Raw genomic sequence first — 23,186 nt, forward strand, 5'->3', positions numbered from 1 at the left:
GACGAAGCACTCTCACAGCGGCACTGTTTAGCCTGAGGAAGGGGGTGAAATCCATGAAACGCGTTGCATGCCGTGCTTGGATAAAGTCTTCTGCAGCCAAATTTGACTCGCTTGAAAATTTGAGATAACTGATTGGTACTGACACGAACACTGTTGTTTGTGATTACATTAGGGCCACCAGTAGTTGCCTTTGATACGGGCACAGATATGTTTTCATGCTTTAAACAGAGAATGATTTTAAAGCAGCAGGGACAGCCATACAATCACAGGAATAAAACTCACATATAAGTAGATAAATACTTTTGTATTCATATATAGTGGGATGCGAAAGTTTGGGCAACCTTGTTAATCATCATGATTTTCCTGTATAAATCATTGGTTGCTACGATAAAAACCGTCAGTAAAATACATCATATAGGAGACACACACAATTCATCCGTTGGCTACTGAGAGGACAATTCCGCTGAGTCCATTTAAAAGGGTGCATGCCATTGTGTCGGATGAGCAGCAGAGGAAGGTGAGGATAGGAGAAATGCGAAATACATTTTTGCGGAGGGGATATCCAGATCAGGTGGTAGATGGAGCAGTGGGATATCCAGATCAGGTGGTAGATGAAGCAGTGGCGAAACTTGGAGGAGGTGGTGGAGTCGGGCATCGAAAGAAGTTGACTGACAGAGTGCCAATTGTGTCAAAATTTAATACTGAAAGCTATAATATAGCAAAAATAGTTAAGCGACACTGGCACTTACTGTCTGACAGCTTCCCACAAATTGTGGAATTTCAAAATGTTCAAATTTTTTCGTATAGAAAGGCACCATCCTTAAAGAGAACCCGAGGTGGGATTTACTTATGCTAGTGGGGCACAGAGGCTGGTTGTGCACACTATCACCAGCCTCTGTTGCCCCATGGTGTGCCCCCATGTCCCCCCTGCGCGCCGCTATACCCCCCGCAGTGCTGGCGACACGCAGTGTTGCCAGCACAATGTTTACCTACGCGCTGTCTGTCAGCGCCGCTCCCCCGCATCGGTGCTACCCGCCCGGGTCACTTCCCTCCCGCTGATTGGAGGGAAGGGACATGGGTGGGTAGCGCCGATACAGAGGAGGTGGGGGAGCGGCGCTGACTGACACCGAATAGGTAAACATTGTGCTGGCGACACGCTGCCTGTCGCTAGCACGGCGGAGGGGACAGCAGATCGCAGGGGGGTTCTGGAGGCACACCATGGGGCAACAGAGGCTGGTGATAGTGTGCACAACCAGCCTCTGTGCCCCACTAGCATAAGTAAATCCCACCTCGGGTTCTCTTTAAGGGATAAACTGGTGCATACTGATAGTACTGGAGGCGGTTCTGGCCGGCGTGCGCTGGCCTGCAGGGGCACTTTTCCATGTCTTAATTGTGTGCATTGTAGTTCGGTTATAAAAGGTGATACCATCACGCATCCCCATAGGGGTACTAAGTTTAAGATTAGGTGTTGTCACTCGTGTGACTCCATGTTTGTTGTTTATGCCTTGAAGTGCCCCTGCGGGCTAGTGTATGTAGGCCAAACCACACAAAAAATAAAAGTTAGACTCTCCTCTCATAAACATGCAATAAGAGAGAAACTTATTGAACAATCAGTAGCTAATCATTTTGTACAGGCTTCCCATTCAGTTAGCCAACTTAGATATATGATTTTAGAGCAAGTATTGCCATCTAGAAGAGGAGGTGATAGGGTTAAGAGACTTCTATATAGGGAAGCATATTGGATAAAGAAACTGGACTCCATGGAGCCCAGAGGTCTTAATAGAGAGCTGGATCTGATACCTTTTATCTAATACCATGCCTGCCCCCAACGCCATCTCATTATGTCATTGCTAATTTTTCTTTTAATTATACAGGTTTATTACTCATCTGGCATGCCCCTCTGCAAACTCCCTGTGCGTATACATATCATTATATATACTGGTTAAGAGGTGAGATTTAGTGTTTTATAGCGTAATGGAGCGCTCCTTATGCGTGCGGGGTGCTCTGTTGTCCATCACCATAGTTACAACGGTGGGAGTGGTTGGACTCGGAGCGCGGCCTCTAGGGGCGGCGCTGTGGGTCCGGCACGCGTCTCATAGGACGCATGGTTTGCGGAGGTATGGGCGACCTTAGTGCCGCCCATCCTTCACTGCAGTTCCCCGACAGGTCCGCCGTAGGCGAAGCGGGGTGACGCTGCGCGAGTAGAGCTGTGCGCAGGTGTGGGACGGCCGGGTTCCCCATCCGCATAATGACGTGGGGAGGAGGCGGGGAGATGGGTCCAGCATCATATGACAGAGCAGCAGGTCAGTTCCCCATCAGGTCCGTGTTTAACATGGACCAGCGTGATTGGTTAGATGTATTGTTGTTTCTAATAGGCTGCTTTGTCTAGTCATGTGTATATATATAGTGCATACGTGTGATATATGTTATTCTGTACCCAGCCTTGCTTGATAAAGGAGGTCAACTCCGAAATGTCGCTGCAGGCGGGACAAGATCTTATGATGCAATAAGAGAGCAAATTAATACTAATGGATGGTGCCGGTTATCTTTACATAATGATAGGAGACACACACAGTGATATGTGAGAAGTGAAATGACGTTTATTGGATTTACAGAAAGTGCGCAATAATTGTTTAAACAAAATAAGGCAGGTGCATAATTGTCATTTTATTGATTCCAAAACCTTTAGAAACCATTATTGGAACTCAAATTGGCTTGGTAAGCTCAGTGACCCCTGACCTACATACACAGGTGAATCCAGTAATGAGAAAGAGTATTTAAGGGGGTCAGTTGTGAGTTTCCCTCCCCTTAATTTTCTCTGAAGAGTAGCAACATGGGGGTCTCAAAACAACTCTCAAATGACCTGAAGACAAAGATTGTTCACCATCATAGTTTAGGGGAAGGATAGAGAAAGCTGTCTCGGAGATTTCAGCCGTTTCCACAGTTAGGAACATATTGAGGAAATGGAAAACCACAGGCTCAGTTCAAGTTGTGCGCAGTCCGCTCCGGCCCACGTGGCGGTGATTGCCAGCGTCGATCGCACAGGAGCAGTACAGAGCGACCTCCAGGTCGCTCGGACGTCATCGCCGGGGACCGGGTTGGAGTTCCGGCAAACGGCTGCGGGCATAGCTGCGGCGAGGGAGGTCCTGGGAGCGTGGGGCTGGAGGAAGCCCCCCGTAAGTAGCGTTTATTTTACTAAAATTTCCCTGACAACTCCTTTAAGGCTCGAAGTGGCAGACCAAGAAAAATCTCAGACAGAAGCGAGAATGGTGAGAACAGTCAGAGTCAAACCATAGACCAGCACCAAAGACCTACAACATCATCTTGCTGCAGATGGAGTCACTGTGCATCGTTCAACCATTCGGCACACTTTACACAAGGAGATGCTGTATGTGAGAGTTATGCAGAGAAAGCCTTTTTCCGCCCACAGCACAAACAGAGCTGCTTGAGGTATGCTAAATCACATTTGGACAAGCCAGCTTTATTTTAGAATAAGGTGCTGTGGACTGATGAATCTAAAATTGAGTTATTTAACAAGGGGCTTTATGCATGGAGGAAAAAGAACACAGCATTCCAAGAAAAATACCTGCTACTTACAGTAAAATATGGTGGTGGTTCCATCATGCTGTGGGGCTGTGTGGCCAGTGCAGGGACTGGGAATCTTGTCGAAGTTGAGAGATAGTATCAGCAGATTCTGGAGACCAATGTCCAGGAATCAGTGACAAAGTTGAAGCTGCGCCGGGGCTGGATCTTTCAACAAGACAACAACCCTAAACACTGCTCAAAATCCACTAAGGCATTCATGCAGAGGAACAAGCACAACGTTCTGGAATGGCCATCTCAGTACCCAGACCTGAATATAACTGAAAATCTGTGGCTTGAGTTAACGAGAGCTGTCCATGCTTGAGAGCCATCAAACCTGAATGAACTAGAGATGTTTTGTAAAGAGGAATGGTCCAAAATACCTTTAACCAGAATCCAGACTCTAATTGGAACCTACAGGAAGCGTTTCGAGGCCGTAACTTCTGTAAAAGGAGGATCTGCTAAATATTGATTTAATTTCTTTTTTGTGGTGCCCAAATTTATGCAACTGCCTAATTTTGTTTAAACAATTATTGCGCACTTTCTGTAAATCCAATTAACTTAATTTTACTTATCAAATATAACTGTGTGTGTCTCCTATATGATATATTTAACTGACATTTTTTATCATAACAACCAACAATTTATACAGGAAAACCAGGTCGATTAACAAGGTTGCCCAAACTTTCGCATCCCACTGTAACATATGTATTGTACTATCCAAGTTTTGATTTCAGTGAATTTTATACGGTAAACAAAGGGAAAACTATTCAGGCATTTTCCATCTTTACTGCCTCTGACTGAAGCCAATCCTGATGTCATTTCCTCCCTTAGGGCCCATTCACACTTTCACACGGTGATTTTGGCAAAATGCTCAAACGCTAGCGCTTTTGAAAGCACTAGTGTAATTAAACCCTATTGGCCCGTTCTTACTTGGGCAATTTGCGTTAATCGCTGTAAATCGCCCAAAATCGCGAAGCTCAAACGTGTCGCCTGCAACATTTTCAGGTGATTTTCCGGCGATCGGGGTTTCAGTGCTATAGAAGCACTAAACACGATCACAGAAAAATCACTGCAGTGTTCAGCGATTTTTCTGCTGAAAAATCACTCACGCAAAAGCCGGCGTTTTGCGCTTTTAAGTGTGAATGGGCCCTTACTCTTTTTTCCCCATAGAAACTGCACTGTCATATCTAGCTTGCTTTGTAAACACATGTGAGCACAGGTTAGAGCACAGTGAACACAGTGGCTGGAAAGTATACTGGTTAAGTAAGCCAGCATCTATCTGTGAGGAGACCTTGGGCAAGGCTCCCTAACACTGCTACTGCCTATAAAGCGCATGTGAGTGGCTGCAGCTCTGGAGCTTTGAGTCCGCTAGGAGAAACGCGCGCTATAAATAAGTGTCTTGTCTGTGTGCCTAGATCAGCAGCTTCTGCAGAGGTGAGGTATATTTCCCTTCTCAGCCTCCCGTCACACTGAACTGCCCTCAGCCAATCAGTGAGGAGCATGAATGTGGGAGGGGAAATAACAAGCTTCCCTCTCCTCTGCAATGTACCAGAACAGAGCCAGGCTGACTGAGATAAGATTCCTTACAGCAGAAACATTTATGATTACGGTAGCTTACAATGTAGACTGCATGTAGACTACATAATAAACAGAGCAGTGGGTAAATGGAATTTGATTTTGTGGCTGACAATGCCGATTAAATGATATTAAAAAAAAGTTACAGAAACCTTTTCATGTATAACTCATTTAAAGGATACCCGAGGTGACATGTGACATGATGAGGTAGACATGGGTATGTACAGTGCCTAGCACACAAATAACTATGCTTTGTTCCTTTTTTTCTTTCTCTGCCTGAAAGAGTTAAATATCAGGTATGTAAGTGGCTGACTCAGTCCTGACTCAGACAGGAAGTGACTACAGTGTGACCCTCACTGATAAGAAATTCCAACTATAAAACATTTTCCTAGCAGAAAAAAACTTCCGAGAGCAAGAAATCGATAAAAAGGGCCAATAGTTCATAGATTTTACCTCTGGCATACAATGAATGTGTCATTGAGCAAAAACAATAAAACAGTTAAAACTTAAAAAGTAGATTTAAACATAAAATAAAACTGTGGAATATCTTAAAAAGTCATTTTTAGGAGACGGAAGATAGTTATTTTCGCTTCTGGTGTCCTTTAAAGGACTCTGCTATTAAATGTATGTAAATTATTTGTAATTAAACCCAGGCTTTGATTCTGTGTAGTGACAGATTTGTCTGCAGTCTTTTCTGTGCTGGCATATAATAGGTAGCTTACGTATCATCAGGGATTCTATTGTCCAATTACCAAATACACAAACAGAAACGTAAACCATGAAAGGGGTAACATATATAGCCTGTGTGTTACCTGACTCCGGAGTCGGGCGCAGTTCTCGGAGGAGCCACTGGAGGGAGCAGAGAAGAAACAGGAGTTTATTACAACACATCTAGATGAGCGGCACCACACAGGCAGCACATGTGGGAAACACTCTGAAGCTGCAGGCTGTGACAGAAGGCCAGACCTTCACAACATCTGCCCACATGATTCAGCTGGCTCTGTATAAAACGAAATGTACAGTGTGCTGCCATACTTACTTCACCAGGTCAGGCTGGCCGGGGGCCGGGGAGCTGCTGCTGCTGGAGGAGGCCTTGTGTAAGCTGCGGGGACAGAGAATGACAGACCGCATTACAGGTGACAGGAGAGGGAAGAACTCACGTCAGGGGACAGAGAATGACAGACCGCATTACACGTGACAGGAGAGGGGGGGCTCACGTCAGGGGACAGAGAATGGCAGACCGCATTACAGGTGACAGGAGAGGGAGGAGCTCACGTCAGGGGACAGAGAATGACAGACCGCATTACAGGTGACAGGAGAGGGAGGAGCTCACGTCAGGGGTCAGAGAATGGCAGACCGCATTACAGGTGACAGGAGAGGGGACAGAGAATGACAGACCGCATTACAGGTGACAGGAGAGGCGGGGCTCACGTCAGGGGACAGAGAATGACAGACGGCATTACAGGTGACAGGAGAGGCGGGGCTCACGTCAGGGGACAGAGAATGACAGACCGCATTACAGGTGACAGGAGAGGGGGCGCTCACGTCAGGGGACAGAGAATGGCAGACCGCATTACAGGTGACAGGAGAGGGAGGAGCTCACGTCAGGGGACAAAGAATGGCAGACCGCATTACAGGTGACAGGAGAGGGAGGAGCTCACGTCAGGGGCCAGAGAATGGCAGACCGCATTACAGGTGACAGGAGAGGGGACAGAGAATGACAGACCGCATTACAGGTGACAGGAGAGGCGGGGCTCACGTCAGGGGACAGAGAATGGCAGACCGCATTACAGGTGACAGGAGAGGCGGGGCTCACGTCAGGGGACAGAGAATGACAGACCGAATTACAGGTGACAGGAGAGGCGGGGCTCACGTCAGGGGACAGAGAATGACAGACCGCATTACAGGTGACAGGAGAGGGGGCGCTCACGTCAGGGGACAGAGAATGGCAGACCGCATTACAGGTGAAAGGAGAGGGAGGAGCTCACGTCAGGGGACAAAGAATGGCAGACTGCATTACAGGTGACAGGAGAGGGAGGAGCTCACGTCAGGGGCCAGAGAATGGCAGACCGCATTACAGGTGACAGGAGAGGGGACAGAGAATGACAGACCGCATTACAGGTGACAGGAGAGGCGGGGCTCACGTCAGGGGACAGAGAATGGCAGACCGCATTACAGGTGACAGGAGAGGCGGGGCTCACATCAGGGGACAGAGAATGACAGACCGCATTACAGGTGACAGGAGAGGCGGGGCTCACATCAGGGGACAGAGAATGACAGGCCGCATTACAGGTGACAGGAGAGGGGGCGCTCACGTCAGGGGACAGAGAATGGCAGACCGCATTACAGGTGACAGGAGAGGGAGGAGCTGACGTCAGGAGACAAAGAATGGCAGACTGCATTACAGGTGACAGGAGAGGGAGGAGCTCACGTCAGGGGACAGAGAATGACAGACCGCATTACAGGTGACAGGAGAGGGGAGGAGCTCACGTCAGGGGACAGAGAATGGCAGACCACATTACAGGTCACAGGAGAGGGAGGAGCTCACGTCAGGGGACAGAGAATGACAGACCGCATTACAGGTGACAGGAGAGGGAGGAGCTCACGTCAGGGGACAGAGAATGACAGACCGCATTACAGGTGTCAGGAGAGGGGGGAGCTCACGTCAGGGGACAGAGAATGGCAGACCGCATTACAGGTGACAGGAGAGAGGGGGCGGTCACGTCAGGGGACAGAGAATGACAGACCACATTACAGGTGTCAGGAGAGGGAGGATCTCACGTCAGGGGACAGAGAATGACAGACCGCATTACAGGTGACAGGAGAGGGAGGGGGGCTCACGTCAGGGGACAGAGAATGGCAGACCGCATTACAGGTGTCAGGAGAGGGAGGAGCCCACGTCAGGGGACAGAGAATGGCAGACCGCATTACAGGTGACAGGAGAGGTAGGAGCTCACGTCAGGGGACAGAGAATGGCAGACCGCATTACAGGTGACAGGAGAGGGAGGGGCTCATGTCAGGGGACAGAGAATGACAGACCGCATTACAGGTGTCAGGAGAGGGAGGGGGGCTCACGTCAGGGGACAGAGAATGGCAGACCGCATTACAGGTGTCAAGAGAGGGAGGAGCCCACGTCAGGGGACAGAGAATGGCAGACCGCATTACAGGTGACAGTAGAGGGAGGAGCTCACGTCAGGGGACAGAGAAAGACAGACCGCATTACAGGTGACAGGAGAGGGAGGAGCTCGCGTCAGGGGACAGAGAATGACAGACCGCATTACAGGTGACAGGAGAGGGAGGGGGGCTCACGTCAGGGGACAGAGAATGGCAGACCGCATTACAGGTGACAGGAGAGGGAGGGGGGCTCACATCAGGGGACAGAGAATGGCAGACCGCATTACAGGTGTCAGGAAAGGGGGGCGCTCACGTCAGGGGACAGAGAATGGCAGACCGCATTACAGGTGTCAGGAGAGGGAGGAGCCCACGTCAGGGGACAGAGAATGGCAGACCGCATTACAGGTGACAGGAGAGGTAGGAGCTCACGTCAGGGGACAGAGAATGGCAGACCGCATTACAGGTGACAGGAGAGGGAGGGGCTCACGTCAGGGGACAGAGAATGACAGACCGCATTACAGGTGTCAGGAGAGGGGGGAGCTCATGTCAGGGGACAGAGAATGGCAGACCGCATTACAGGTGACAGGAGAGGGAGGAGCTCACGTCAGGGGACAGAGAATGGCAGACCGCATTACAGGTGGCAGGAGAGGGAGGAGCCCACGTCAGGGGACAGAGAATGGCAGACCGCATTACAGGTGACAGGAGAGGGAGGAGCTCATGTCAGGGGACAGAGAATGGCAGACCGCATTACAGGTGACAGGAGAGGGGGGCGCTCACGTCAAGGGACAGAGAATGGCAGACCCCATTACAGGTGACAGGAGAGGGAGGAGCCCACGTCAGGGGACAGAGAATGGCAGACCGCATTACAGGTGACAGGAGAGGGAGGAGCTCACGTCAGGGGACAGAGAATGACAGACCGCATTACAGGTGACAGGAGAGGGGGGCGCTCATGTCAGGGGACAGAGAATGACAGACCGCATTACAGGTGACAGGAGAGGGAGGAGCCCACGTCAGGGGACAGAGAATGGCAGACCGCATTACAGGTGACAGGAGAGGGAGGAGCTCACGTCAGGGGACAGAGAATGGCAGACCGCATTACAGGTGGCAGGAGAGGGAGGAGCCCACGTCAGGGGACAGAGAATGGCAGACCGCATTACAGGTGACAGGAGAGGTAGGAGCTCACGTCAGGGGACAGAGAATGGCAGACCCCATTACAGGTGACCGGAGAGGGAGGAGCTCACGTCAGGGGACAGAGAATGACAGACCGCATTACAGGTGACAGGAGAGGGAGGATCTCACGTCAGGGGACAGAGAATGACAGACCGCATTACAGGTGACAGGAGAGGGAGGGGGGCTCACGTCAGGGGACAGAGAATGGCAGACCGCATTACAGGTGTCAGGAGAGGGGGGCGCTCACGTCAGGGGACAGAGAATGGCAGACCGCATTACAGGTGTCAGGAGAGGGAGGAGCCCACGTCAGGGGACAGAGAATGGCAGACCGCATTAGAGGTGACAGGAGAGGTAGGAGCTCACGTCAGGGGACAGAGAATGGCAGACCCCATTACAGGTGACAGGAGAGGGAGGAGCCCACGTCAGGGGACAGAGAATGGCAGACCGCATTACAGGTGAAAGGAGAGGGAGGAGCTCACGTCAGGGGACAAAGAATGGCAGACTGCATTACAGGTGACAGGAGAGGGAGGAGCTCACGTCAGGGGCCAGAGAATGGCAGACCGCATTACAGGTGACAGGAGAGGGGACAGAGAATGACAGACCGCATTACAGGTGACAGGAGAGGCGGGGCTCACGTCAGGGGACAGAGAATGGCAGACCGCATTACAGGTGACAGGAGAGGCGGGGCTCACATCAGGGGACAGAGAATGACAGACCGCATTACAGGTGACAGGAGAGGCGGGGCTCACGTCAGGGGACAGAGAATGACAGGCCGCATTACAGGTGACAGGAGAGGGGGCGCTCACGTCAGGGGACAGAGAATGGCAGACCGCATTACAGGTGACAGGAGAGGGAGGAGCTGACGTCAGGAGACAAAGAATGGCAGACTGCATTACAGGTGACAGGAGAGGGAGGAGCTCACGTCAGGGGACAGAGAATGACAGACCGCATTACAGGTGACAGGAGAGGGGAGGAGCTCACGTCAGGGGACAGAGAATGGCAGACCACATTACAGGTCACAGGAGAGGGAGGAGCTCACGTCAGGGGACAGAGAATGACAGACCGCATTACAGGTGACAGGAGAGGGAGGAGCTCACGTCAGGGGACAGAGAATGACAGACCGCATTACAGGTGTCAGGAGAGGGGGGAGCTCACGTCAGGGGACAGAGAATGGCAGACCGCATTACAGGTGACAGGAGAGAGGGGGCGGTCACGTCAGGGGACAGAGAATGACAGACCACATTACAGGTGTCAGGAGAGGGAGGATCTCACGTCAGGGGACAGAGAATGACAGACCGCATTACAGGTGACAGGAGAGGGAGGGGGGCTCACGTCAGGGGACAGAGAATGGCAGACCGCATTACAGGTGTCAGGAGAGGGAGGAGCCCACGTCAGGGGACAGAGAATGGCAGACCGCATTACAGGTGACAGGAGAGGTAGGAGCTCACGTCAGGGGACAGAGAATGGCAGACCGCATTACAGGTGACAGGAGAGGGAGGGGCTCATGTCAGGGGACAGAGAATGACAGACCGCATTACAGGTGTCAGGAGAGGGAGGGGGGCTCACGTCAGGGGACAGAGAATGGCAGACCGCATTACAGGTGTCAAGAGAGGGAGGAGCCCACGTCAGGGGACAGAGAATGGCAGACCGCATTACAGGTGACAGTAGAGGGAGGAGCTCACGTCAGGGGACAGAGAAAGACAGACCGCATTACAGGTGACAGGAGAGGGAGGAGCTCGCGTCAGGGGACAGAGAATGACAGACCGCATTACAGGTGACAGGAGAGGGAGGGGGGCTCACGTCAGGGGACAGAGAATGGCAGACCGCATTACAGGTGACAGGAGAGGGAGGGGGGCTCACATCAGGGGACAGAGAATGGCAGACCGCATTACAGGTGTCAGGAAAGGGGGGCGCTCACGTCAGGGGACAGAGAATGGCAGACCGCATTACAGGTGTCAGGAGAGGGAGGAGCCCACGTCAGGGGACAGAGAATGGCAGACCGCATTACAGGTGACAGGAGAGGTAGGAGCTCACGTCAGGGGACAGAGAATGGCAGACCGCATTACAGGTGACAGGAGAGGGAGGGGCTCACGTCAGGGGACAGAGAATGACAGACCGCATTACAGGTGTCAGGAGAGGGGGGAGCTCATGTCAGGGGACAGAGAATGGCAGACCGCATTACAGGTGACAGGAGAGGGAGGAGCTCACGTCAGGGGACAGAGAATGGCAGACCGCATTACAGGTGGCAGGAGAGGGAGGAGCCCACGTCAGGGGACAGAGAATGGCAGACCGCATTACAGGTGACAGGAGAGGGAGGAGCTCATGTCAGGGGACAGAGAATGGCAGACCGCATTACAGGTGACAGGAGAGGGGGGCGCTCACGTCAAGGGACAGAGAATGGCAGACCCCATTACAGGTGACAGGAGAGGGAGGAGCCCACGTCAGGGGACAGAGAATGGCAGACCGCATTACAGGTGACAGGAGAGGGAGGAGCTCACGTCAGGGGACAGAGAATGACAGACCGCATTACAGGTGACAGGAGAGGGGGGCGCTCATGTCAGGGGACAGAGAATGACAGACCGCATTACAGGTGACAGGAGAGGGAGGAGCCCACGTCAGGGGACAGAGAATGGCAGACCGCATTACAGGTGACAGGAGAGGGAGGAGCTCACGTCAGGGGACAGAGAATGGCAGACCGCATTACAGGTGGCAGGAGAGGGAGGAGCCCACGTCAGGGGACAGAGAATGGCAGACCGCATTACAGGTGACAGGAGAGGTAGGAGCTCACGTCAGGGGACAGAGAATGGCAGACCCCATTACAGGTGACCGGAGAGGGAGGAGCTCACGTCAGGGGACAGAGAATGACAGACCGCATTACAGGTGACAGGAGAGGGAGGATCTCACGTCAGGGGACAGAGAATGACAGACCGCATTACAGGTGACAGGAGAGGGAGGGGGGCTCACGTCAGGGGACAGAGAATGGCAGACCGCATTACAGGTGTCAGGAGAGGGGGGCGCTCACGTCAGGGGACAGAGAATGGCAGACCGCATTACAGGTGTCAGGAGAGGGAGGAGCCCACGTCAGGGGACAGAGAATGGCAGACCGCATTAGAGGTGACAGGAGAGGTAGGAGCTCACGTCAGGGGACAGAGAATGGCAGACCCCATTACAGGTGACAGGAGAGGGAGGAGCCCACGTCAGGGGACAGAGAATGGCAGACCGCATTACAGGTGACAGGAGAGGGGGGCGCTCATGTCAGGGGACAGAGAATGACAGACCGCATTACAGGTGTCAGGAGAGGGGGGAGCTCATGTCAGGGGACAGAGAATGGCAGACCGCATTACAGGTGACAGGAGAGGGAGGATCTCACGTCAGGGGACAGAGAATGGCAGACCGCATTACAGGTGACAGGAGAGGGGGGCGCTCATGTCAGGGGACAGAGAATGACAGACCGCATTACAGGTGACAGGAGAGGGAGGAGCCCACGCCAGGGGACAGAGAATGGCAGACCGCATTACAGGTGTCAGGAGAGGGGGGCGCTCATGTCAGGGGACAGAGAATGGCAGACCGCATTGCAGGTGACAGGAGAGGGAGGATCTCACGTCAGGGGACAGAGAATGACAGACCGCATTACAGGTGACAGGAGAGGGGGGCCCTCACGTCAGGGGACAGAGAATGGCAGACCGCATTACAGGTGTCAGGAGAGGGAGGAGCCCACGTCAGGGGACAGAGAATGGCAGACCGCATTACAGGTGACAGGAGAGGGAGGAGCTCATGTCAGGGGACAGAGAATGGCAGACCGCATTACAGGTGACAGGAGAGAGGGGGCGCTCACGTCAGAGGACAGAGAATGGTAGACCGCATTACAGGTGTCAGGAGAGGGGGGCGCTCACGTCAGGGGACAGTGAATGGCAGACCGCATTACAGGTGTCAGGAGAGAGGGGGGAGCTCACGTCAGGGGACAGAGAATGGCAGACCGCATTACAGGTGACAGGAGAGGGGGGCCCTCACGTCAGGGGACAGAGAATGACAGACCGCATTACAGGTGTCAGGAGAGGGGGGAGCTCATGTCAGGGGACAGAGAATGGCAGACCGCGTTACAGGTGACAGGAGAGGAAGGGGGCTCACGTCAGGGGACAGAGAATGACAGACCGCAGTACAGGTGACAGGAGAGAGGGGGGAGCTCACGTCAGGGGACAGAGAATGGCAGACCGCATTACAGGTGACAGGAGAGGGGGGCCCTCACGTCAGGGGACAGAGAATGACAGACCGCATTACAGGTGACAGGAGAGGGAGGAGCTCACGTCAGGGGACAGAGAATGGCAGACCGCATTACAGGTGACAGGAGAGGGGGGCGCTCACGTCAAGGGAAAGAGAATGGCAGACCCCATTACAGGTGACAGGAGAGGGAGGAGCCCACGTCAGGGGACAGAGAATGGCAGACCGCATTACAGGTGACAGGAGAGGGAGGAGCTCACGTCAGGGGACAGAGAATGGCAGACCGCATTACAGGTGACAGGAGAGGGAGGATCTCACGTCAGGGGACAGAGAATGGCAGACCGCATTACAGGTGACAGGAGAGGGAGGAGCCCACATCAGGGGACAGAGAATGACAGACCGCATTACAGGTGACAGGAGAGGGAGGAGCCCACGTCAGGGGACAGAGAATGGCAGACCGCATTACAGGTGACAGGAGAGGGAGGATCTCACGTCAGGGGACAGAGAATGACAGACCGCATTACAGGTGACAGGAGAGGGGGGCCCTCACGTCAGGGGACAGAGAATGGCAGACCGCATTACAGGTGTCAGGAGAGGGAGGAGCCCACGTCAGGGGACAGAGAATGGCAGACCGCATTACAGGTGACAGGAGAGGGAGGAGCTCATGTCAGGGGACAGAGAATGGCAGACCGCATTACAGGTGACAGGAGAGAGGGGGCGCTCACGTCAGAGGACAGAGAATGGTAGACCGCATTACAGGTGTCAGGAGAGGGGGGCGCTCACGTCAGGGGACAGTGAATGGCAGACCGCATTACAGGTGTCAGGAGAGAGGGGGGAGCTCACGTCAGGGGACAGAGAATGGCAGACCGCATTACAGGTGACAGGAGAGGGGGGCCCTCACGTCAGGGGACAGAGAATGACAGACCGCATTACAGGTGTCAGGAGAGGGGGGAGCTCATGTCAGGGGACAGAGAATGGCAGACCGCGTTACAGGTGACAGGAGAGGAAGGGGGCTCACGTCAGGGGACAGAGAATGACAGACCGCAGTACAGGTGACAGGAGAGAGGGGGGAGCTCACGTCAGGGGACAGAGAATGGCAGACCGCATTACAGGTGACAGGAGAGGGGGGCCCTCACGTCAGGGGACAGAGAATGACAGACCGCATTACAGGTGACAGGAGAGGGAGGAGCTCACGTCAGGGGACAGAGAATGGCAGACCGCATTACAGGTGACAGGAGAGGGGGGCGCTCATGTCAGGGGACAGAGAATGACAGACCGCATTACAGGTGTCAGGAGAGGGGGGAGCTCATGTCAGGGGACAGAGAATGGCAGACCGCATTACAGGTGACAGGAGAGGGAGGATCTCACGTCAGGGGACAGAGAATGGCAGACCGCATTACAGGTGACAGGAGAGGGGGGCGCTCATGTCAGGGGACAGAGAATGACAGACCGCATTACAGGTGACAGGAGAGGGAGGAGCCCACGCCAGGGGACAGAGAATGGCAGACCGCATTACAGGTGTCAGGAGAGGGGGGCGCTCATGTCAGGGGACAGAGAATGGCAGACCGCATTGCAGGTGACAGGAGAGGGAGGATCTCACGTCAGGGGACAGAGAATGACAGACCGCATTACAGGTGACAGGAGAGGGGGGCCCTCACGTCAGGGGACAGAGAATGGCAGACCGCATTACAGGTGTCAGGAGAGGGAGGAGCCCACGTCAGGGGACAGAGAATGGCAGACCGCATTACAGGTGACAGGAGAGGGAGGAGCTCATGTCAGGGGACAGAGAATGGCAGACCGCATTACAGGTGACAGGAGAGAGGGGGCGCTCACGTCAGAGGACAGAGAATGGTAGACCGCATTACAGGTGTCAGGAGAGGGGGGCGCTCACGTCAGGGGACAGTGAATGGCAGACCGCATTACAGGTGTCAGGAGAGAGGGGGGAGCTCACGTCAGGGGACAGAGAATGGCAGACCGCATTACAGGTGACAGGAGAGGGGGGCCCTCACGTCAGGGGACAGAGAATGACAGACCGCATTACAGGTGTCAGGAGAGGGGGGAGCTCATGTCAGGGGACAGAGAATGGCAGACCGCGTTACAGGTGACAGGAGAGGAAGGGGGCTCACGTCAGGGGACAGAGAATGACAGACCGCAGTACAGGTGACAGGAGAGAGGGGGGAGCTCACGTCAGGGGACAGAGAATGGCAGACCGCATTACAGGTGACAGGAGAGGGGGGCCCTCACGTCAGGGGACAGAGAATGACAGACCGCATTACAGGTGACAGGAGAGGGAGGAGCTCACGTCAGGGGACAGAGAATGGCAGACCGCATTACAGGTGACAGGAGAGGGGGGCGCTCACGTCAAGGGAAAGAGAATGGCAGACCCCATTACAGGTGACAGGAGAGGGAGGAGCCCACGTCAGGGGACAGAGAATGGCAGACCGCATTACAGGTGACAGGAGAGGGAGGAGCTCACGTCAGGGGACAGAGAATGGCAGACCGCATTACAGGTGACAGGAGAGGGAGGATCTCACGTCAGGGGACAGAGAATGGCAGACCGCATTACAGGTGACAGGAGAGGGAGGAGCCCACATCAGGGGACAGAGAATGACAGACCGCATTACAGGTGACAGGAGAGGGAGGAGCCCACGTCAGGGGACAGAGAATGGCAGACCGCATTACAGGTGACAGGAGAGGGAGGATCTCACGTCAGGGGACAGAGAATGACAGACCGCATTACAGGTGACAGGAGAGGGGGGCCCTCACGTCAGGGGACAGAGAATGGCAGACCGCATTACAGGTGTCAGGAGAGGGAGGAGCCCACGTCAGGGGACAGAGAATGGCAGACCGCATTACAGGTGACAGGAGAGGGAGGAGCTCATGTCAGGGGACAGAGAATGGCAGACCGCATTACAGGTGACAGGAGAGAGGGGGCGCTCACGTCAGAGGACAGAGAATGGTAGACCGCATTACAGGTGTCAGGAGAGGGGGGCGCTCACGTCAGGGGACAGTGAATGGCAGACCGCATTACAGGTGTCAGGAGAGAGGGGGGAGCTCACGTCAGGGGACAGAGAATGGCAGACCGCATTACAGGTGACAGGAGAGGGGGGCCCTCACGTCAGGGGACAGAGAATGACAGACCGCATTACAGGTGTCAGGAGAGGGGGGAGCTCATGTCAGGGGACAGAGAATGGCAGACCGCGTTACAGGTGACAGGAGAGGAAGGGGGCTCACGTCAGGGGACAGAGAATGACAGACCGCAGTACAGGTGACAGGAGAGAGGGGGGAGCTCACGTCAGGGGACAGAGAATGGCAGACCGCATTACAGGTGACAGGAGAGGGGGGCCCTCACGTCAGGGGACAGAGAATGACAGACCGCATTACAGGTGACAGGAGAGGGAGGAGCTCACGTCAGGGGACAGAGAATGGCAGACCGCATTACAGGTGACAGGAGAGGGGGGCGCTCACGTCAAGGGAAAGAGAATGGCAGACCCCATTACAGGTGACAGGAGAGGGAGGAGCCCACGTCAGGGGACAGAGAATGGCAGACCGCATTACAGGTGACAGGAGAGGGAGGAGCTCACGTCAGGGGACAGAGAATGGCAGACCGCATTACAGGTGACAGGAGAGGGAGGATCTCACGTCAGGGGACAGAGAATGGCAGACCGCATTACAGGTGACAGGAGAGGGAGGAGCCCACATCAGGGGACAGAGAATGACAGACCGCATTACAGGTGACAGGAGAGGGAGGAGCCCACGTCAGGGGACAGAGAATGGCAGACCGCATTACAGGTGACAGGAGAGGGAGGATCTCACGTCAGGGGACAGAGAATGACAGACCGCATTACAGGTGACAGGAGAGGGAGGATCTCACGTCAGGGGACAGAGAATGGCAGACCGCATTACAGGTGACAGGAGAGTGGGGCGCTCATGTCAGGGGACAGAGAATGACAGACTGCATTACAGGTGACAGGAGAGGGAGGAGCCCACGCCAGGGGACAGAGAATGACAGACCGCATTACAGGTGACAGGAGAGGGGGGCCCTCACGTCAGGGGACAGAGAATGGCAGACCGCATTACAGGTGTCAGGAGAGGGAGGAGCCCACGTCAGGGGACAGAGAATGGCAGACCGCATTACAGGTGACAGGAGAGGGAGGAGCTCATGTCAGGGGACAGAGAATGGCAGACCGCATTACAGGTGACAGGAGAGAGGGGGCGCTCACGTCAGAGGACAGAGAATGGCAGACCGCATTACAGGTGTCAGGAGAGGGGGGCGCTCACGTCAGGGGACAGAGAATGGCAAACCGCAGTACAGGTGACAGGAGAGAGGGGGGAGCTCACGTCAGGGGACAGAGAATGGCAGACCGCATTACAGGTGACAGGAGAGGGGGGCCCTCACGTCAGGGGACAGAGAATGACAGACCGCATTACAGGTGTCAGGAGAGGGGGGAGCTCATGTCAGGGGACAGAGAATGGCAGACCGCGTTACAGGTGACAGGAGAGGAAGGGGGCTCACGTCAGGGGACAGAGAATGGCAGACCGCGTTACAGGTGACAGGAGAGGAAGGGGGCTCACGTCAGGGGACAGAGAATGACAGACCGCAGTACAGGTGACAGGAGAGAGGGGGGAGCTCACGTCAGGGGACAGAGAATGGCAGACCGCATTACAGGTGACAGGAGAGGGGGGCCCTCACGTCAGGGGACAGAGAATGACAGACCGCATTACAGGTGACAGGAGAGGGAGGAGCTCACGTCAGGGGACAGAGAATGGCAGACCGCATTACAGGTGACAGGAGAGGGAGAAGCTCATGTCAGGGGACAGAGAATGGCAGACCGCATTACAGGTGACAGGAGAGGGGGGCGCTCACGTCAAGGGAAAGAGAATGGCAGACCCCATTACAGGTGACAGGAGAGGGAGGAGCCCACGTCAGGGGACAGAGAATGGCAGACCGCATTACAGGTGACAGGAGAGGGAGGATCTCACGTCAGGGGACAGAGAATGGCAGACCGCATTACAGGTGACAGGAGAGGGAGGATCTCACGTCAGGGGACAGAGAATGGCAGACCGCATTACAGGTGACAGGAGAGGGAGGATCTCACGTCAGGGGACAGAGAATGGCAGACCGCATTACAGGTGACAGGAGAGGGAGGAGCCCACATCAGGGGACAGAGAATGACAGACCGCATTACAGGTGACAGGAGAGGGAGGAGCCCACGTCAGGGGACAGAGAATGGCAGACCGCATTACAGGTGACAGGAGAGGGAGGATCTCCTGTCAGGGGACAGAGAATGACAAATCGCATTACAGGTGACAGGAGAGGGAGGAGCTCACGTCAGGTGCCAGAGAATGGCAGACCGCATTACAGATGACAGGAGAGGGAGGAGCTCACGTCAGGGGACAGAGAATGGCAGACCGCATTACAGGTGACAGGAGAGGGAGGAGCCCACATCAGGGGACAGAGAATGACAGACCGCATTACAGGTGACAGGAGAGGGAGGAGCCCACGTCAGGGGACAGAGAATGACAGACCGCATTACAGATGACAGGAGAGGGAGGAGCCCACGTCAGGGGACAGAGAATGGCAGACCGCATTACAGATGACAGGAGAGGGAGGAGCTCACGTCAGGGGACAGAGAATGGCAGACCGCATTACAGGTGACAGGAGAGGGAGGAGCCCACATCAGGGGACAGAGAATGACAGACCGCATTACAGGTGACAGGAGAGGGAGGAGCCCACATCAGGGGACAGAGAATGGCAGACCGCATTACAGGTGACAGGAGAGGGAGGAGCCCACATCAGGGGACAGAGAATGACAGACCGCATTACAGGTGACAGGAGAGGGAGGAGCCCACGCCAGGGGACAGAGAATGGCAGACCGCATTACAGGTGACAGGAGAGGGAGGAGCCCACGTCAGGGGACAGAGAATGACAGACCGCATTACAGGTGACAGGAGAGAGAGGAGCCCACGTCAGGGGACAGAGAATGACAGACCGCATTACAGGTGACAGGAGAGGGAGGAGCCCACGCCAGGGGACAGAGAATGGCAGACCGCATTACAGGTGACAGGAGAGGGAGGAGCCCACGTCAGGGGCCAGAGAATGGCAGACCGCATTACAGATGACAGGAGAGGGAGGAGCTCACGTCAGGGGACAGAGAATGGCAGACCGCATTGCAGGTGACAGGAGAGGGAGGAGCCCACATCAGGGGACAGAGAATGACAGACCGCATTACAGGTGACAGGAGAGGGAGGAGCCCACGTCAGGGGACAGAGAATGGCAGACCGCATTACAGGTGACAGGAGAGGGAGGAGCCCACGTCAGGGGACAGAGAATGACAGACCGCATTACAGGTGACAGGAGAGGGAGGAGCCCACGTCAGGGGACAGAGAATGACAGACCGCATTACAGGTGTCAGGAGAGGGGGGGCTCACGTCAGGGGACAGAGAATGGCAGACCGCATTACAGGTGACAGGAGAGGGAGGAGCCCACGTCAGGGGACAGAGAATGACAGACCGCATTACAGGTGTCAGGAGAGGGAGGAGCCCACGTCAGGGGACAGAGAATGACAGACCGCATTATACATGTTTGCAAATTTTTTAAAATTTAAATAATGCACATTGCCTGGCTGTCCTGCTGATTGTCTCCTTCTAATACATTTAGCCATAGCCCCTGAACAAGCATGCAGCATGTCAGGTGTTTCTGACATTGTCAAATCCAACAAGATTAGCGGCATGTTTGTTTCAGGTGTGTGATTCAGACACTACTGCAGCAAAATAGATCTGCAGCGCTGCCAGGTAACTGGCATGGTTTAAACGGAGATGAATATCCAAGGCCAAGGCCAGTATCTAAAGCATTTCGGACATGACCAGTAAATAAAAAGCTGAGTACACACTTCCAACAAGCGAAAAACCAACCCATTGACACGACCTGTATTTCCACATGAGCAAATCGACTAAACGACCAACTCATTTGCATACTGCGCACTGAAGTGGAATGACAGACTGCACAACATGGCCGCATTCAAAACAAGTACAAGTCGTTCAAATTACGTACACAGGTGGCCAGCTGCAGGATATCAGCCCAACTGTCGTTTCAGTATTTCTGATGGTTGGATCGGGCAAACTGCCTGTTATCAGTTGGTCGTCTAGTCGTATGTGCGCATACACATGTCAGATTATCGTCCAACAGACTGACAATATTCAGGCAGTTTGGATAAGCGTGTGTAGCGGCCTTTAGAATGATTTTCTGGGATTACTTCCTGGCTTTATAATCGCAGGTAACAGGAGTGACATATGACAATGACCATGTGTACATGTGTGTCATCATATCCTCACCTCCACTGCAGCCTCCTCCCATCAGATAATTCCCTCACTAGACTCTCTCCTCTACAACCTATCCTGAATGCCGCAGCTGGTGCATCCCTCACTTGTCCAGAGACAATATGGCTGCCCTGCGGTCACTATCACCTGTCCAGAGACAATATGGCTGCCCTCCGTTCACCCCCACCTATCCAGAGACAATATGGCCGCCCTCTGATCACTCCCACCTATCCAGAGACAATATGGCTGCCCTCTAGTCACTCTCACCTGTCCAGAGACAATATGGCTGCACTCTAATCACCCCCACCTATCCAGAGACAATATGGCTGCCCTCTGGTCACTCTCACCTGTCCAGAGACAATATGGCTTCCCTCTGGTCACTATCACTCCTCCATAGACAATATGGCTGCCCTCCCGTCACTATCACCTGTCCAGGGACAATATGGCTGCCCTCTGGTCACTCCCACCTGTCCATAGACAATATGGCTGCCCTCTGGTCACTCTCACCTGTCCAGAGACAATATGGCTGCCCTCTGGTCTCTCTCACCTGTCCAGAGACAATATGGCTGCCCTCTGGTCACTCTCACCTGTCCAGAGACAATATGGCTGCCCTCTGGTCACTCTCACCTGACCAGAGACAATATGGCTGCCCTCTGGTCACTCCCACATGTCTAGAGACAATATGGCTGCCCTCTGGTCACTATCACCTGACCAGAGACAATATGGCTTCCCTCCGGTCACTCCCACCTGTCCAGAGGCAATATGGCTGCACTCTGGTCACCCCCACCTATCCAGAGACAATATGACTGCCCTCTGGTCACTCACCTGTGCAGAGACAATATGGCTGCCCTCTGGTCACCCCCACCTGTCCAGAGGCAATATGGCTGCCCTCTGGTCACCCCCACCTGTCCAGATACAATATGGCTGCCCTCTGGTCACTCCCACCTGTCCAGAGACAATATGGCTGCCCTCTGGTCACTCCCACCTGTCCAGAGACAATATGGCTGCCCTCTGGTCACTCACCTGTCCAGATACAATATGGCTGCCCTCTGGTCACTCATCTGTCCAGAGACAATATGGCTGCCCTCTGGTCACTCCCACCTGTCCAGAGACAATATGGCCGCCCTCCGGTCACTATCACCTGTCCAGAGATAATATGGCTGCCCTCTGGTCACTCACCTGTCCTTGCGTTCCACAGATGGCCGGCGTAGGACTTCCTGCCTCTGCAGAAGCTGCTGCCTCTCCCGCTCCCTCCACAGGAGCAGTGTGTCCGGCCTCCGCCTCTCCTCGGTGGACTGTTCCTGACGTGAGACGCTGGGGGATGGAGGAGATGGTGCCAGCCTGGAACACAAGAAGTACAGTGTATTAATGTCACCAGAAGACACACATAAATGTGACATAACTGAACAACTCATATCAGGGGGAAGATATTTTCTGTCACTCTCCTGACTTCCTCAGACACGCATCTAAGCCCTGCTTCTATTAAAGGGCTGGTTCAGACGGGCGTTTTTGTGGCGTTAAACGCAGCAGCGTTTTTTGGGATTTACTGCCATCCCATGCAAGTGAATGGGAGCGTTTAGAGCTGGCTTTTGCAGGCTTTCATGAAAGCCTGGCAGTAGATCCCAGCGTTGCGTCTAGTCTCAAAAGCAACATGCTGCTTTCAGAGGCAGTAAACGCCAGGAAACAATAGCAGAGACCAGAACTGCTAGCCTTGAACGCTTTTCAAAAGCTTTCAAAAGCTAGCTTTTAAACGCTGGCGTTTGAACGCAATGCCAAGCAAAAGCTCAGCAGACGCCCGTGTGAACCAGCCCTAACACAGCTACATAAGAACCCAGCTGTAGCCTGAAGCTCAGGCATTGGACAGATATTTCGAAAGGGGGAAGGTTAGCATCATAATGGGTGGGGCTTAGCTCTGCTCACAGCCAGGAAGGCCGCCTCCTGCTGGAACAAAGAAATGAATACCAAAACTGAAAATGTATATACTGTATTCATTAAAGCGGACCCGAACTCTTCCACACAATGGAAAGTCTTTATACAACATACAGCTGCTGAAGAAATTCACTTCTCTCTGTTCTGTGTTTGTTTAGCCAGATCAATGCGTCTAATTAGTTCTTATTGGCAACTGTGAATAGACTGCAGGAGGGATATGCCCAGGCAACTCTCCATATAGTAAAGCTTAACCCTTTCACTGCCATCTGCAAAAG

The 23,186-nt window shown here is 54.0% G+C and overlaps 1 protein-coding gene across 3 annotated transcripts in view; it reads right to left on the reverse strand.

The window, feature by feature from the left end:
• LRCH4 (leucine rich repeats and calponin homology domain containing 4) overlaps positions 1–23,186 on the reverse strand; it is a 131,874-nt gene that overhangs the window by 20,188 nt on the left and 88,500 nt on the right. For all 3 annotated transcript variants that reach the window (XM_068273886.1, XM_068273885.1, XM_068273887.1), the window contains 3 exons: positions 22,162–22,323; positions 6,200–6,262; positions 5,973–6,009 (listed from right to left, as the gene is read on the reverse strand). In XM_068273886.1, coding sequence (XP_068129987.1) covers positions 5,973–6,009; positions 6,200–6,262; positions 22,162–22,323 — 262 coding nt within the window. The remainder of the gene's footprint in view (positions 1–5,972; positions 6,010–6,199; positions 6,263–22,161; positions 22,324–23,186) is intronic.

This window comes from Hyperolius riggenbachi, chromosome 3 (assembly GCF_040937935.1).
Source record: "Hyperolius riggenbachi isolate aHypRig1 chromosome 3, aHypRig1.pri, whole genome shotgun sequence".
NCBI lineage: Eukaryota > Metazoa > Chordata > Amphibia > Anura > Hyperoliidae > Hyperolius > Hyperolius riggenbachi.